This window comes from Chlorocebus sabaeus, chromosome 16 (assembly GCF_047675955.1).
Source record: "Chlorocebus sabaeus isolate Y175 chromosome 16, mChlSab1.0.hap1, whole genome shotgun sequence".
Classification (NCBI taxonomy): Eukaryota; Metazoa; Chordata; class Mammalia; order Primates; family Cercopithecidae; genus Chlorocebus; species Chlorocebus sabaeus.
The window spans coordinates 43,130,335-43,147,821 of NC_132919.1; the positions used below are offsets into that span (position 1 = coordinate 43,130,335).

General features: G+C 45.2%; 1 protein-coding gene across 3 annotated transcripts in view; it reads right to left on the minus strand.

Annotated features, from left to right (window-relative positions):
• Window positions 1-16,472, minus strand: part of HLF (HLF transcription factor, PAR bZIP family member) — a 60,488-nt gene extending 44,016 nt beyond the window's left edge. Inside the window, exons 1-2 of one of the 3 annotated variants that reach the window (XM_008011412.3) lie at window positions 15,822-16,472; window positions 13,289-13,624 (exon numbers count right to left, since the gene is read on the minus strand). In XM_008011412.3, coding sequence (XP_008009603.1) covers window positions 13,289-13,624; window positions 15,822-15,936 — 451 coding nt within the window. In that variant the 5' untranslated portion in view covers window positions 15,937-16,472. Of the gene's footprint in view, window positions 1-13,288; window positions 13,625-15,100; window positions 15,195-15,821 lie in introns of those variants that run through there. The other 2 variants (XM_037993677.2, XM_008011411.3) reach the window with 2 other exon arrangements.
• Between the last annotated feature and the right edge of the window lie 1,015 nt (window positions 16,473-17,487).

Consider the following 17,487-nt stretch of genomic DNA (forward strand, 5'->3'; position numbering starts at 1 on the left):
TCCTACAACCACTACAGTAAGTATTTAGGACAATCCTGGTTTTAACACATAATGGCTATTGCTATGATTTCATACTGAATTGACCTGATTTAAACTTAGGAGCATTGTGTCCACTCTTTGATAAAAGCAGGGAGGGACTCAGAGATATTTTTCGTTTTGTTTTGTTTTGTTTTGTTTGAGATGGAGTTTTGCTCCTGTTGCCCAGGCTGGAGTGCAATGGCACGATCTTGGCTCACTGCAACCTCCACCTCCGGGGTTCAAGTGATTCTCCTGCCTCAGCCTCCTGAGTAGCTGGGATTACAGGCACCCGCCACCACGCCTGGCTAATTTTGTATTTTCCGTAGAGACGGGGTTTCACCATGTTGGTCAGGCTGGTCTCAAGCTCCTGACCTCAAGTGATCCACCCTCCTCAACCTCCCAAAGTGCTGGGATTACAGGCGTGAGCCACCGCGCCTGGCCGCGACTCAGAGATATTTGATGGGATACAAAAATATGCTGAGGGAGCTTTAGCTGAAATTGAACATCCCTCTCAAGAGGCTAAAATCTTGCCTAGTTTCATGCTGATGTACTTTGTAAGCTCTCGAGACTGCTGTACCTTTAAAAGCCTTATCCTGCCACACCCATATGTATAGTGTACAACGTACTGTGTCCATCGAGCAAGACGCATGTCAAAGGCCAAGAACCCCACAGCTGTAATCTAGTTGGAAACCAGTCATACCAGGTTAAACTCAATTCTTAAATCAATCAACTTCTAGTTGTCCCCTTTGTGTAAAAACTGTTTTTAGACATTTCTTCCAAATAATCTACTTTTGTTTTTATAATTGCCTTATATTTCCATTCCACTTCAGAAAAGCCCATTCTTTCCTACCTGGACCCCTCCCTGCCATGTTTCCCTCTGGTACAGAGAAAGGAGAGTTAAGAAGCATGTATTTGAGAGACTCACACTAAGGAAAGCAGAAGGTCAGGGAGTTTTGTGACCATTGAAAACCCATTTTCCTGCCTCCATGTCACTCAAGAGCCCATCAACAACAACTAGAGGACAGCCGGTTCACTACTTTATGGCCCAGAAGTGTCACCCAAGGGTAAAAAGAAGAAACAGAAAACACAGATCTGGCAGCATGTTGGAAAGGCTCTAGAGTACCAAAGGAAATGTATTCTAAATTCCCTTTCACCCTTACCCACTCAAGATCTTCCAGGCATAGCACCAGGAGACATATGCAGGCACAGCAGGGCATATGGAGATGGAAGACGCAGACTAGTTGGAAACCAAAGTTTCTGCAGAGCATACATCTATTACAAGAGCTATCCAAGAAAGCAGGCAGTTACACTGTGACATGCTAGGGTGACAGGACCACAAATGGTGTTTGAGGTGGGATGTATCTTCTCACAGGTATAAATACACAGGGTGCTCACCTGCTTTATTATCTCTTCATGATCCTTTCTTCCCTGCAATAACTCAAAAGCAGTTTCCAGGCCATCACTGCTATAGCATTGCTGTAACACAAGATGTGTTCCCACTTAAGTGTCCATAAAATAGCCATGGAGGTGGATGAAGAGAAGGAATAGTAATTGTAGAATAAAAATAAAACTGCTGAAAGCTGCCATTTATATACTGAGCACTGTTCTAAGTGCTGTACATGTATCATCTCATTTACTTCTCCAGGAATCCTCTGAAGCAGGTATTAGCACCCTCACTTACAATGGAGGGAACAAATGCAGAAGAGTTATATGGCTGGTAGATCCCACACCATCTTTGGGGGTTGGCCGATGACATCCTCTCTGATGGCAGGTAAATGAATGAAAATAATATTTCGGTTCCATATACTTACATGAAAATTTAACTTTAAAGATATGAAAATTTAGTGGTGGGGGGAATGGAGAAGGGGACAGATGGAGATAACTGGCAACAATTTGGTGGGAATGCTAATCTCAATTACTGAAATGTCTGAATGACAAAAATTATTTTGCTATTCACTAATATGCACTTGTGGTTCAGAATATTAATTTATGTATACACAGTTAAAATCTTTAAAAACTATTTTGTACTCAAGTTAACTCTGTGTCCCAAAATTATGTTTGCATAATTAATCTGTTTGGTAATATTTTTGCTTTTTAAATTAAAAAAATATACAATGTAGAGATAGGGTCTCACCAGGTTGGTCTTGAACTCTTGGCCTCAAGTGATCCCACCTTGGCCACCCAAAGCACTGGGATTACAGGCATGAGCCACTGTGACCAGCTAGTAACATCTTTCTTTATAAAGAAGACAAAGATATAAATTTTAATTTAACCAATTCAAGATAACATGATCATAAAATCTGAATCAATGCAGTGTTACTGCCACGCAAGTGAGAGGGTCAAAGAAGAAATAAAATAACCAGACCTAAATTGCTTCTTTATACCTAGTTTGTGTAATACTGAATCTTCCTGTCATTAGTTGTCTAGGAAGTCAATAACTAAATATCATTATCTGGCCTACAATGTTTAGATAAATTTCACTTGTAATGTTAAAAATAACTTCTTTGACATGAATATAAATATTATTTTAAAATTATTTAGTTGTCACTGTCCATTTGAAACAAACATGCTTTAGATTCTATGAGGAAAAGAGATACTCACTTCCCCAGGAAGGTGTATTAATACAAAGAAATCAATCATAATGAAATGAATTTTATGCAATTCTTACGAGGCCAGTTCTGCAAATTTCTCTCTTCTTGTCTTCAGAGACTCTTTCAAGGCTTTATTTCCATCTTTACAGTTTATATTACCTACTATTTCCTCTATAAATCTTTCAATGGCCTTTTAAAAGCAATACTATTTTGATTGGATCTGAGATCTCTGTCCTGTTTCTATAGTTCTCTAGTAAAAGCCTGCATGGTCTCCTTCAGTGATACTAATTCAGCCCACATCATAATGACTCCATCCAAAGGTGAATTAAGTCTTCTGTTCAATCTTCAGAGCAGGTTGAGTTTAACTGTTTGCCACTATCCTTAAAATAACCCTTCATATCTTGGGGTATTGAGATTTCTGTTCTGGGTAATCTGATTACTGTGTATCTAGATGATCTTGTTCATCTGGTTTGCCGCATTGACTCCCACTGGTCAGGGCCTGGTGGCATCCGTCCCCCAAACAAACCTTTGCTTTTCCCATTCAATTCAATTCAAGTGGCATTTCTCGTGTGTGAACGGACAGGCGTGCTTAACTCTTTCCATTAAGTGCAGAAGCACTTAGAGAGCAGTGATGAGACTTTCCTGCTCCACTGTCCATGCCTGGGTTCCACAGCAAAGACATCACAGCAGACTGTTACCCAGAGCTAATTAGAAAAGAAAGCATTGCTCTTCCCCACTCAAGGAATTTCTGCCAAAGCATTTATTTCTGCTGATCCATTTATGCAATTCCACTTTCTAAGAGAACATTTTGTCACAGATGATTTAGTGTTGTAGCTCCCTGAAGCATCTTTTTGTAGCATGCACTCATTGTTTTTAGGAATATAGGGTCTCCCAGGCAAAATTTGAGAGGCAACAGGGTTTAACAGCCACAAGCCACGTCTTATGATAAGACCTCAAATTCCAAAGCATTCTTCCAAAGATCATTAAGGAAACAAATCCCAGATTAAACTTCTAAAAACAAAACTTTTACGAATCCTGTGTGACAGGGGAGCTGTGTAGTTTTTCAGGAAAGAAAATGAGATTGGATGGGTAGTGAGTTAAGAGAGTAACATCAGTTTGTTAAAGTCAGAAAAGAAGGGAAACTAACATTTTAGGAATTTCCACATTCAGTCATGTGGCGTCTGTACCCACCACACAAGCAAATTTAACAGAAACAAATACTATAGTTTCTCCCCCAGCAGACACTCGATTCTGCCAACACTCCTGTAATTGTCCCAACTGTATGTAGCTGGAGGTGAAATGCCCACATTGACAGCTATTTTCTATGTAAGTGAACTAGACTGGGTTATGGCAACTCTTTGAGCCTTCTGAAATCTTGGCTTGATATCAGGGCACACTTTAGAGGGTGCTTGAGCAAGTCATTTCATGCACGTGACATTCAGCCGTCCAACCCCCTACAATCCGATCCCCTCCCACAATGTATGTCCCTTTCCTTTACTAGTACTCCCAATGTGAAACACACACACACATCCCGTATCTAAGCATGATGTACAATTCTGTTTTCAGGAAAGAAGGGAGCCACAAATACAAAGTCAGGACTCAAGAACGCAAAACTGTAATAATGACTCCTTTGTTTCCCAGGAGTAAAATTAATAAGCTAGCCAGAAACTTGGCTTAGTATTTTTAGCTTGATATTACTGCTCCAGGTAATCCTTATAATCAGGTACTATTTGTATCACTGAGACATTAACCTTCCCACCCCCACCCACAAACCCAAACGCATGCATGCCCACGCACACGCACACACAAACATACGTATAACATCTGGTTCAATATACTTATTTGCAAACCTAGTAAGCTGTATAAAATAGAGGCATTTAAAAGTGATGAACGTTAATGAGTTGGGTTTATTAAAATCTATTTTTCTACTCCTATGAGACCAGGCCTGCTTTTGGACTTTTAAATTCTGAACCAGTCAAATCCCTCAAACTATTTCCTTGCCAAAGAGTGTTTCCCCCAATCACCAAAATTATGGGTTTTATAAATGAAACCTAAACCCTGTGTTTTTGAATTACTTTCTCTAGATCATTAGAACATCGTGTTTTGAAAAGCTGTTTGATGTTCAAGGGAGAGTATTTATTTTCAAAATAATAAAAATAAGGAAATCCTGGTTTGCCAGAGGAAACTATTGTCAAGTTTCTAAAAATGTTTCCAATCCAACCTTGAACTCAAGTGGAAATGTTCACATGCCACTTTCCTGCTCAAAAACCTTCAATGGCTCCCTATTGCCTACTGGATAAAGTTCAAGCGCTGCAGCCTGGTACTCATGAAGCTGTCAGCCTGACTGGCACCAACCTCTCTGACTCATCTCCTTGACTCCTTGATATGAATTTTCTGCACCAGCCAAACTGGATCTACACCCTGTTGCTTAAAACATCCTGTGGGCATTCCTGCCCCTGTAACTTTGTGGGGCATGAACCTCTCCAATCTGGCTCTCTCACCCCTCCTTCCAGGCCCATCACAGGCTACAACTCTTCCAAGAAGCTTCCCCCGGCACCTTTGCCTTGAGCAAAGGCTGCTTCCTGTGAGGTCTGGCAGCTCTTATTGGCTATACTGCTCTGTTATTTATTTTTAAAATTTTTATTCATTTTCTTGATTAATCTTTCAACCTCCTCTTTTCAACAGATATTGGAAGCCTCTATATACCAATCATTTGACACTGAGAACATGCTCGTTTGTCCTGTCACTCATCACTTTGCCTAAAAGTCTTATCTTCCCTACTAAATCACTGTCTCTGGAAACTAGCAGCCAAATTGTACTCTTGTCTCTCTTCCTCAGGGTGCACAAATCAAAACACCAAAGCACAAAACAAAAACAGATGCTATTTCTGGGACCGTGCACATTGCTCTTCGCCTCCTAAAACCTCCTGTTTTGCTTTCTCTTTTATTTTTCATTTTAGATACAGGTTCTCACTCTGTCACCCAGGTTGGAGTGCAGTGATGCAATCAAGGCTCACTGCAGCCTCGAACTCCTGGGCTCAGGCGATCCTCTTGCCTCAGCCTCCCAAGTAGCCAAGACTACAGGCACGTGCCATCATATCCAGCTAATATTTTTAAAAATATATTCTGTAGAGATGGGTCTTGCTATGTTGCCCAGGCTGCTCTCAAACTCCTGGTTTCAAGCGATCCTCCCGCCTCAGCCTCCCAAAGTCCTCTGTTGTTTTCTAATCACTGTATCACTTCGTAGAGAAAAGTAACTGAACCGACTCATGGTAAAGGCTTGTCTACTATGTACAGGGCACCAAGCTGGATCTTTCCTACATGGTAGCTTTACAAAGCTCACAGAAACCCAACAAGGAGGTTGCTTTGCAGAAGAGACCATCAAGGTTCAGACAGATTAAAGATTTACTCATCAAAGAACCCCTTGGGGAGAGGAGGAATTATTATTCTGGAATGCTTGTGTAAAGTCTTGCTCGCAAGCAGGAGAATAAACTGAACCCTTCTCCTTTTGAAACACCATAACATACCTTTATGGCTTCCTTACCCCCAAGGTCACTATATTGCCTTTAAATATAAGTATTAATGTCTATCATTAAAAATTCAATGGTAGCAGTAACTGATTGACCTATTACCAAATATGACACAGAAGAAATCTAATCAAGAACTTCTTTGGGCAGGGCACAGTGGTTTCTACCTGTAATCCCAGCACTTTGGGAGGCCCAGGTAGGTAGATCGCTTAAGCTCACGAGTTCAAGACCAGCCTGGGCAACATGACAAAACCCTGTATCTATAGAAAATACAAAAAGTAGCCAGGTGTGGTGGTGCATGCCTGTAGTCCCAGCTACTTGGGAGGCTGAGGTAGGAGGATCTCTTGAGCCTGGGAGGTTGAGGTTGTGGTGAGCCATGATCATATGCCACTGCTTTCTAACCTGGATAACAGAGCATGACCCTGTCTCAAAAAACAAACAGACAAACAAAAAAACTTCTTCAAAATGCATTTTGTTTATTTAATCCCGTGAGCCAGGAAGAATGAGTAAAGGGTACAGTCAGCTACTCAAGGTCACCTAAAATTCAGAGGCTAAGAGAAGGGCAAGCAAGACTTGGCAGAGAAGCAGGAGAGAAATCCAAATTTCTTGACCAGTGTTCTTAATTAGCTAGGAAGGGAAAAGTATCAAGACTCTCTCTGAGCCCCATGCTTGGTCCTCCCATGGGAAATGCGATTCGATGGTGGTGAAGGTGCTGCTTGCAGCAGCTGTTATTAAGCACTTACTGTGTGCGACGCAGGGTGACAATTACTCTGCTTACATTGGCTCATATGACCTTCAACAGTCCTATGAGGGTTCCAAAGTTCCAGATGAGAAGCTGAAAGCTCAGAGCATTTAAATGACTTGCCTGAGATCGTGAGCAGCTAATGAGTGGCAAAGTCAGGATTTACACTCAGGTTGGTTTGTTTACTGGATTCTGTGCTCTAAAAAACATTACTGCTATATTGCCCATATAGACTGGTGTCTCAAACACAGGACATTCTGACAGACATTGTGCCTGGTGAGACAGAGGCACCTAAGTCTGAGGGAAATTGAAATTTATAGGAAAACGGTGGTGTAGTATCTTTAGGACAAGATATTTGCTGGGGGAGGGCCTATTATTATAATCACTATTAGCTGTGACCAATATTCTCACCCACTACCATTACAGAATCAAACACAGGCCCTGTACCTCTCTAATACATTATTTTCTAATTTTTTTCATCTTATTACTTTCTCTACTACCTCCCCTCTTCCCTCCATTTTCATTGCTGAGACATAAAAAATGATTCCTGGGTAAAAGTGATTAGTGCTAGTTGGAAGAGAGGTTTCTGAGAAACCTAATAAATCACGGCTGTCTTCCCCTTCTCTGGCTTTCTACATGAGGATGTTATCAAGGGTTTTTTCTTCCCACCTCCCCCACCCCCTTTCCTTCTCCTCCACCTAATTCTGTCTTTATACTGCTATTTTTCTAGTCTGGTAGGCACAGTGCTGAACTGGAAAGACTCTGCCAAGACCCTTGGCAGGAGCTGGCCTCCAGGAATCTTGCCCACCACAGCAGCGCAGAGAAGACAGGGCCTCTGGGCAGACAGGCAGGAGAGAGGGCCGGGTTTGGGGTCTGGCTAGAATGTTGGACAGAACAGGTTTCCCTGGCATCTGAGCTGCCCTCCAGAGCTCAGCTTTCTCATGCCAGGGTCAGGATTACAATTGCTTGCTGGCACTTGCTGTCATTCTCCTGGGAAGGGAAGCGAGAGGGAGGAGGGAAAGAAAAAAAAAAAAAAAAAAAAGGCAAGCTAGCACACCACACAGCGTTGGGCAAGCTCCACAGGGCACAGCCACGTGTCTGGAGCACACGGTCATGCAGGCAGGCAGCCAGGGTTGCCAGGGCTCACACGAGAGCTCGGGGGCTGGGCACCTAGACAGTGGCTGTTTCCACATTGGCAGAACAGGAGTTGGTAACCCAGAAGCCATGCTGCTGGGTTAACATCAGGGAAGTGACTTGTCCTAACCCAGAAGGAAGAGAAAGGTCAGGCTGGCTGCACAGAATAAGTGTTGGACATGATGGGAAAGAAAAAAAAAATGCATGAAAGTATGTCCTATTTTTGCAGAGGGAAGGGGACTGGATAAATAAACCCCGAAATAGAAAACAGGGGTAGGGAATCCAGTCATTCCTTTCTGTACCTCCATGCCACTGACACCATAACGGCTGAATGCACCGAGTACTCATGCAGTACACACCGGCCGGACTTGTCAAGTGCGATCTTACTTAAACCTGCCAAAACCCCAAGGGAGAGGGGCCATTTGTAATTTCCATTCTACTGATGAGTAAACTGAGGCTTAAAGAGGTTAAGAAATTGACACAAAGTTACATGGCAAGCCAGGGGTGGGTCCGGGATGTAAACCCAAGCCCCTGAGCCCACAGCCTATACTCCTAACCACCAAATTGCCTTCCTTTCCAGACATACCCAAAAATACCTCTTGCCACAGGCTTGGGATTACTATCCTGTGAATGTCAGCAAGCCTGTCCTCTACAGGGCTCCGTGGAGAAGATAAACTCTCCAAGAAACAGAGCAATGTCTGCCTGCCTCCAGAACCATGCAGACACCCTCCCCTTCAGGGTCCCCTAGCCCCTGATGAATGAACAGTACTTTCAAGATGCTTGAGACACCGGGCACAGCCACTATCAGTCATGGCGCTCCCAACCTGCAGATGTTATCAGTCTGCTGGATTAGAAAGATATGTGAACTGCACGCCCTTAAGGGGAGCTTCACTACTGGGAAAAGAAAGAGAGTCCTCCGACCTTCCATAAACGCAGAATCACCTGCACAGAACTTCCCTCCATCATTATTCAGATTCCCAGGCCAGCATTTTCTTTCCATACCCAAACCTTCTCACAAGGAAGGTCAGCAGAAACAGAACACAAACTCCATATTGCAAAGGTACAACGGGTTCTCCCCCACCCCCGCTCCTTTTGTGCCACCCACTTATGCCATCCTTTTCCCACACACGACCACATGGAAGGGTTTTCACTTTACTCTGTAACCAGCCTTCATCATAACCTGGTCTCCATGCTCAGAACTAGAAAGACAGCCTTCTTAATTCTCAGCGGAATATGGGCCTAACAGTGGTAGGGCACCCCCCAGCTATTCAAAGAAAAACCACCAGAGGAAACAATTTCAAATCTGGCTTTACAAGCATGTGATATAAAAATAACTCTGCCTTTGTCTGCTATAGATGACTTTCCCTAAAGGGATGGCTGTCCTTAAAGCTATCGCTCAATTCTCAGGGCAAACAGATTCTTCTTTTTCCAGTACCCAGCACATATTCATACCTCCAGGAGAGCACCCCCACATCCCACCTCTGAAAGTATCTACGATGCAAACATTGAAGTCATCAGAATGACTCCTGCCATCTCTGCTGGCCTAGGAACATTCAGTACACTGCGCCTTGGATGACCGAGGAGCCCCTGCAGTTAGCTCCAGCCTCTAAGAACCACCACTCTTCCCTGCATTAAGATGTCAGCCCAGAAAGCTTGGTGACCCTACAATAACCACAACAGGTTTTAACGAATCCCTGGATTGTTTCTTGAAAGAAAACTGGATTTCTTCAGATATTTGATTCATTCTTTGGTCACTTAGACAAATAGAGATGGGGTGCCCAAGATAAGAAAGGGGGTGGGGCAGTCATGGTAAATAGTATGAGAATTCACAAGAATGGGCCAGGTGTGGTGGCTCACACCTGTAATCCCAGCACTTTGGGAGGCCGAGGTGGGTGGATCACTTGAGGTCAAGAGTTTGAGACCAGCCTGACCAACAGACCCCGTCTCTACTAAAAATACAAAAATCAGCCGGGCGTGGTGGTGCATGCCTGTAATTCCAGCCACTAGGGAGGCTGAGGCAGGAGAAGAGCTTGGACCTGGAAGGTGGAGGTTGCAGTGAGCCAAGACTTTGCCACTGCACTCCAGCCTGGGTGACAGAGCGAGACTCCATCTCAAATAAATAAATAAATAAATATTCACAAGACTGCTCACCTTGTCCTTCCAAGAAATCCTTGGGGTAGACCTAGAAATGCAGACTTTATCAGCTCATGGTTTCATTGCCCTTCAACCAAACAGGTAGCACTAACACCACAACACAGCATAGCTCAAAAGATGCATGCTGAATGAATAGCCAGAAACAACGGTTTGGGAAACTACTCTGCAGTTATCTCCTGATTAGCCTGATGGCTTAGTTTTATCAACTAAGTGTACAATTATGCTCTTATTAATATTCTATTTCTTCTTGGCAACACAACGTCCCCTGACCTTCTTAAAAGTTTTGCCATAAAGCATTGCAGGTGGTTTATCCATTCGTGTGACAGGATCCTAAAGTAAGTCTAGATTTTGCTGTCCAAGTTGAAGTTCTAGACCAGCGGTTCTCCACCGGGAGTGATTTTATTATGCCCAGGGGACATTTGGCAGTGATTGAAGACATGTTTACTTGTCACATCTGGAGCAATGAGGGTCCTACTTGCAACTAAGAGGTAGGGGCAGGGATGCTGCCAAGCATCCTAGAAAGCATACGACACAAGATTTACGCAAAACGTTAACAGTGCCAAGGTTGACAAACACCAATCAAGACTGAAATTATACAATTCCCAGAATGCCCAAGGCTACATCTGCACTCTTCCCTTCTGAGGACTTATTTTCCTCAAGAGTAACTTGGTACTTCTATTCTGGTCACTCCTGTGAGCCACAAAGAATAATCAAGAACTTTCTCCTGTTTCAGGTTTGCTTGCAATATCCATCCATCAAGCCAACATCTCTTAGAATTTTATTTTGCGTTGTAATCTTCATCATGATCAACAATCTATGAGCAGCAGAGCGTTATTTTACCTGAGTTTGGTATTTGAAGACAAGGTTTAACTTTTTTCCTTTTCTGTGAGGACTACTGAGTTTTCAATTCCAAGAAGGAAATTATGTTAAAATGTGTTTCCATTATTTAAAATAAGACATTGAAATGGAGAACTTATTTCTAGATCCTCAGTGTTCCTTTTGATTCCAGTGTCTTTTCACCAGAACCTTATGAAATGATATCCCCTGAAACTCAGGAGTTCTTTGCTATGGATTGCAACTCTGATTGGGCATTCCAAGCTTCTGAGAGTCACTGATCAATACTGACTCCAATGAGCTCTGACAAATGAGTTTTCAAGCTGCTTCAATTTCCAAAACCCCAATTTTTGACTCTCAGTAGGAACCAAGGTGTGAACACCCAACATGTGCAGGTCTCCCGGGAAAAAATACAGTATTCCTAACATGGCACACATCCTAAATTTGGTAGGGGACTGAGAAATACTTGTCAATTGATTACAAGTGTTAGGGTCAAAATACCCCAATCCAGTAACTACTGGGCAAAATCTCCTGACATTTCTCCCCAGAGGAAGGGTTATGTACAGTACCTAGTTACCTTAAGAAGATATTTCCGAAGACAGGGATTGAAGAAAGTAACAACAGGTGACGCATAGAACAATGATCACAATTGCTTCCGCAAATAGAATACTCATTGCTAATCATTTGACCCTTTATACATATTACCTCTAATTTTCACAATAACTCAATCAAATAGAAATTGTATCCTTCTACGAAAAGGGAAACTGAGGCTCCAAGAAATGATGTGGCTTTCTAAGGTCACACAGCTACAAAGTGGTGATTCTCAGTCTACACAGCACAATGACCGAGGCACAACTGTGTCTCTCACTGGAGCTCTGTTTCCTTCTTTCCTCGCTGTTTTCCCACTTTGAAGGGTTATTCATTTTGTTGGCTGTTCCTACAAATAAATTGAAGATAGTGGCACCGCACATTCTAAGTAGCAGGGGCTCAGGATCACATAAAGGAGTGTTTTCCCAAGCCCCCACAGCCTCCAGGGGTGGCTGGAGACTAAGAATTAATTCCATTCCAGCCAGTGGCCTTGAGTTATAATTCAAAGTGAATTTTGGAGAAGGGGCCAGCACGCAGAGATTTGAAAGGAAGAACTTTAACTCTAATATGAATATATCAAGGCAGGGGTATTCTCTTCCTCCTTTGCATCATTTCCTTCCATTTAAATCTTGCTCTGTGTGCCACAGAAATTTCTACAAGAGTCGAGGACACGGAGTTCAGTAACAATCTCTAGCACAAGTTTCGCATTGTCCTGCTTTCTGTCTTCCCCCACAGCTAAGGCCCTCAGCTCTGTGACCTTCCGGACGATTTATCTGGATGAATCTTTGTTCCTGGTTACCTGTGCACATGAAATTGTCTTTCTTCCTGTTCATTTTGTACTACAGGGTGCTAAAGGCATGAATTCAAAGCTGCTTCAATCTGTGTTTATATCTGAGCATTAGCAGTGGGTTTTGAAGTACTGGTCATTTCAGGTGATATTTTTGTGTACTATTTCAAGATCATTTACAGCTGACCTTGCAGCCTTGTGGGCTCTGATACAGGTGGATTGAGTGTGATGGACAGATGAAAATGAAAAAAAAAAAAAAGTAAGAACAGTTGGGTTTATGGGAATAGCAACGAGAGAGATGGAGTCTGGTCCTGAAGAAGGCTCAGAAGCACAACATGAGAGCCTGCTTTTAGATTCTATATCTCAGCTAATGACAAAACAAGATGAAAAGGATGGAAAAAATATACCTGCCCCACATCCCTACTCATATTTTTTTTTTCCTTCAGGACAGAGAAGAGTGAATGTACGTAAACCAACCCCTATTGAGAGGCTACCTATTATCTATGTGTTTAGGGAATGAGGAAAAGAGATAGGAGATGTGATGGAGGTTTAAATTAGCCAAATCATTAACTGTAAGTTGTTACTTTTTAAACCTGCAACCCTTGGATCGGCCGCATCAGAATCCCATGGGGGAGGTGGTTAAAATGCATATGCCTGGGCCCTCACTCCAGACTTGCAAACTCAGAATTTCTAGGGGTAGACACAAAGAGTCTGTATTTACCAGACCCTCCGGATGAGTGACATGGACGCTCATTAAAGTGGGAGAGCCTCTGCCAGGAGTGGAGCAGAAGAAGGTTCCTCTCTTAGGATCTTTGCCAAAACCTGAGTGTTAAGATGTTTATGCTAACTCTACCTCGCCTGTCCCGTTCACCCTCCTCCTCCCTTTCTGAAGGGAGCATCTTCAGGGCACTTACCTGGTCTGATGGGGCTCTGCATACAGTTCGGAGATGGGATGCCAGGGTGAAGGGGTGCAGAGGCCCGGCTGCTGAGGTCCATGACCGAGGGGGCAGCCGAGGAAGCTGGCTGCAGCCCGGGAGGGTGAGGGCTGTGGTCATGCTGAGATGGGCTGGGGGGAATGCCATTTTCTGACAAAAACTCCTCCAGGTCCATGTATTCCAACTGGAAAGTATCTCCGTCATAGGGAAGGGTTTTGTCCCATAAGGTAGGCCCCAGGAATGCCGACTGGGGGACCGTCGGGCTGTTACTCTCATCATCCAGCTTCTTTTCCTTGTCTTTATCTTTACTAAATGCTGCAGAAGAAGGGAAAGTTGGACTTAAAAAAAAAAAAAAAGAAAGAAAGAAAAGAAAAACAATACCGCTCTTTTACCACTCTTCCTGGCCTGTTATAAAACTACTTCTCACGAATGGCAGGATCCTTCTCTGGCTGCTGTCTTTTGTAGATCTAGAGTTAAAAGTTCAGGCGGGACGTGGATCTCTGCCTGTTTTTCAACATCTTCCTATTTACTTTGGAAAGAAGGCACTAGCCCTTGGGGCAGGGCTACAGGCTGATCTAGGATAAAAACCAGAGAACAGCCTCAGCACATTATTTGAGAACAGTAATAACTTAAATCTAAAATAGTAAAATAACACCTGCGATTATATGCAACTGCTGTCATAATAACCAATAATTATTCATAATAACCATAATAATTCAAGCCAATAACCAGGCTTGAATTATCTTCCAGAAATTCAACACAGCAACGATATGAGGTCATTTAGACTTACAAAGCCAGTGAGCTAGTGGTCTTAATTTTGGTAAGGCAGGGACCTTCCACCCTTCTTTAATATCATGTTTAGAGCACCTACTGGATATCTGGTTCTTTCCACATATTATCTCAAAAATCTCACAATAAACTTGCAAAATAGCAATTACCTCCATTTACAACAAAAACTTGGAGGCTCTGAGACTTGAAGGAACTTGACCAATGCCTCATGTTGGCAGAGGAAAAAAATGAGAACTTTCTGAGCTCACATGTGTTAGCTTCTAAAGCCACTGGGGCACACTGATTTTTACTAAAGGAGTTTAAAAAAATACAAAGTGTTTTCTTCCTTCTCTTCCCCAAACATTTGAGTATGATCCAATTTACAAAGAGTATGCATTTACAAAACCTTTCAAAAGCACAGATATTGGAAAAGGTGAGTTATTCTATACACTTATGTTGGAAGTACGCAGCTATTTTCTACCTGGAAATACTGCTCGCCCATTAGGTCTTTAACAAGCATTCTGGATCTTGCCAATTCTAGTATTCCGTCGTGGGTGGAATCTGGGATTAAGGAATTTGCTTCTGAGTTTCATCTTCAGAGAAACACAGCCTCCACTGCCATCCATTCTAACCCTCTACCGTCTCATCTGAAAATCTGACTTAAAACACCCACATATGCAAAAGCCTGCAGCAGGCAGCCCCTTCCTCCCAAATGCTCTTCCTTAAAGCATAGTTAAGGAGGGGTCCGTGGCTATCATCTGCAGATTGCAAACTCTTGCAATGCAACAGGTTGTCCTCTCCTAGGAAAGAAGGTGCAAGTACTCCCAAGCTATTTGTAGCCAAATAACCTTTCAAGACTTTACACTGTGAGCCGCACGGTTCGCATTTGCTACTGTGATACCGAAGGCATGAAACCGCATCAACCCAAATCCGTGGTATCACTAGCTGGGTTTGGGGCTTCATCACACGTACCCCTCCTCTACCGCTATGGCCAAGGTTGTCTTGGGAAGGTTTGGGACTTACCAAGAAAGGGCTCAAGCCAGAGGAGGCTCCTGCGCGGTTACACGTGAGCCTGCTCCGCTCTCCCCTCCCACCAGAAAAAGTGCACCGGGAAAGTGTCAGCGCTGGAGGCGTGCACCGCTTCCCGCCGAGAGACCACTCCCCCCACCGGCCCCAGCCCCCACCCCGCTTTCTCAGCCACCCTTCACCAGGAGAAAAGGCGTCTTCTCTCACACCTCGTGGGTTACAAATACTAACCAGTAACAGAAGCTGTACCACAACCCCAAAACCCAGGCTACGCAGTGAGACCCCTTCCCTCAAGCCGATCCCCGCCCCCTGCCCCGCACAGAACCAGGCCCCAGGGTTTCTTCTCTCCAGCCCGGGAGGCTCTGCCCTCCGCAGGCGGGCTCGCTCTGCTTGCGGGTGTACCTCGTTCTAGGGAACGATCCTGACCTGTCAAGTTACACCTCCCACCCGCGCCGCAGGAGCGGGACCCAGGGAGGCCGGGTGCCCGAAGCTCTTTAAATGTAGCTCAGGAGGGGTCCCTCCCCTTTCATGGAGGAGGAGGAGGAGGAAGGGGAGGAAGGGTGCTGGGTGAGCTCCTCAATTTCATCAGAGCGGGGCCGGGGCGCCGCGGGACAGGGCGGGAGCGGGGTGGAGGGATGCTCCAGCGGGCGTGCCCGGCCGCGGAGGGGGACCCCCGGAGCGTCGTCCCTTCCCGGAGCGGGGCCGCGGCAGCGCTCACCGTCTTCGTGGTGAAGGGGGAGCTTCAGCGGGTTCTCCAGCAGGGACCTGAGCACGCCGTAGGGAGGCGGGATAAAGGTGGGATTCAGGGGGAGCGGTCGGGACATTTTCTCCATCGCGATGCACTCAAAATTTTTCCCCTTAAAAAAAGAAATAAGAAAGAAAGAAACAACCGCCCCCTAAAATGTTGCTGAGCTTTTCCTCCGTCCTTTGCCAAAAGTACTCGCTCTCAAGGCGGTGGAGAAAAGGGAAGAAAAAAATTACTTATATTTTTATAAATACATCTGCATAAAAATATATATTAAAAAAAAAAAAACTTTCGGGTTTCCAGTGCAGACGGTCCCAGGAGAGCGCGCCAAGTGCCCGCGGGCTCCCCGGCGACGCGCAGGATGCTCTCACCTGCCTCGAACCCCTCGTCTTGCAAAATGTTCAAAATTGAAAAAAAAGAAAGAAAAAAAATATGTCGACGGCTGCAGAAGGGCAGAAGGCACCGCGCCGACCCCAGCCCCTAGTGCCAGCACCGGAGGCGGCGCGCCGTCCCACCCCACCCCCCTCCCCGCGCCGGCGGCCGCAGCTCCCCAGCGCTCCGCGGCCCCGCAGCGCCGGGCTCAGCGCATCCGGCCACCCATGTGCCGCGGCCCTGACAAGAGTGACGTCAGGGCCCGCACCTCGCGCCCATAGGCGTGCGGAGGCGGGGCCACGCGCGGCCCCGCCCGCCTGGACCGCTCGCCCCGCCACCGTGTGTTTAGCGTCGCCGCGCGCGCCGATTTTCCGGGACCTTGCAGCGCTGGCTGGTTGCAGGGGAGCAGGTGCCAGATACCCCGGGCCATCAACTTACACTTCGATTTTTTTTTTTTTTTTGGTCTGGATGGGAAGAGGAATGAGAAATTTATATCCATAGTTTTCAGGCTGGGAATAACCTGAGGAGTTTTAAAAAAATCCCGATGCCCAGGCCACATCCCAGATCAATTAGAACAGAACCTCTGGGGTGCTATCCGGGCGTCCATAGTTTTTAAATCTCCCCAGGTGGTTCCAAAGAGTAGCCAAGTTTGAGATGATTGGTTTAGATCGGATTGAAGGTAATGACTCTTCTCAATATTTCTCCTGGCCGCAGCCAAGCTTAGCGTCTTCTTTCTTGCCCGGTTTCCACCACCACCAAAAAATAACTATTTCCTACAAGTCCGAATGGGATGCGAAAAGCAGAGCGGGGAGCAGAGGGCTGAGCTGCTGGGCACTGTTTCCCACGCTGCCCAGAGGTGTTAACAGTGGGGGGCGAGAGGGGTAGACATTTGCCTGAAACGGAAAGAGGCGGGAGAGACACAGACACACTGAATGGGATTTTAGGAATATTTACTCTGGGTGAGTACAGGTGACTGTGCTTGGGTCAAGTTACTAGGTCTGCACGGTGATTAAAATAATTTTGTAAAGTATCCCCTACGGGCGTTTCGGCTTTCCTTGCTGTCACAGCAAGGAAAGTCTCCCTCTGCCAGTTTGACCCCGCGGTGCCCACGGTCCCCGAGAGCTGCGTGCCACCCCTGTGTGGTAGCTCCGTTCCCGCGTGGGGTGGTGCGGGCGCTGGCGTGGCGTGCAGCCGCGGCGCCCCCTGGAGAGCTCCGCGGGGGGCCAGGCAGCTTGTCCCCCTCCCTCCTTACCTCTCCTTACTAAGA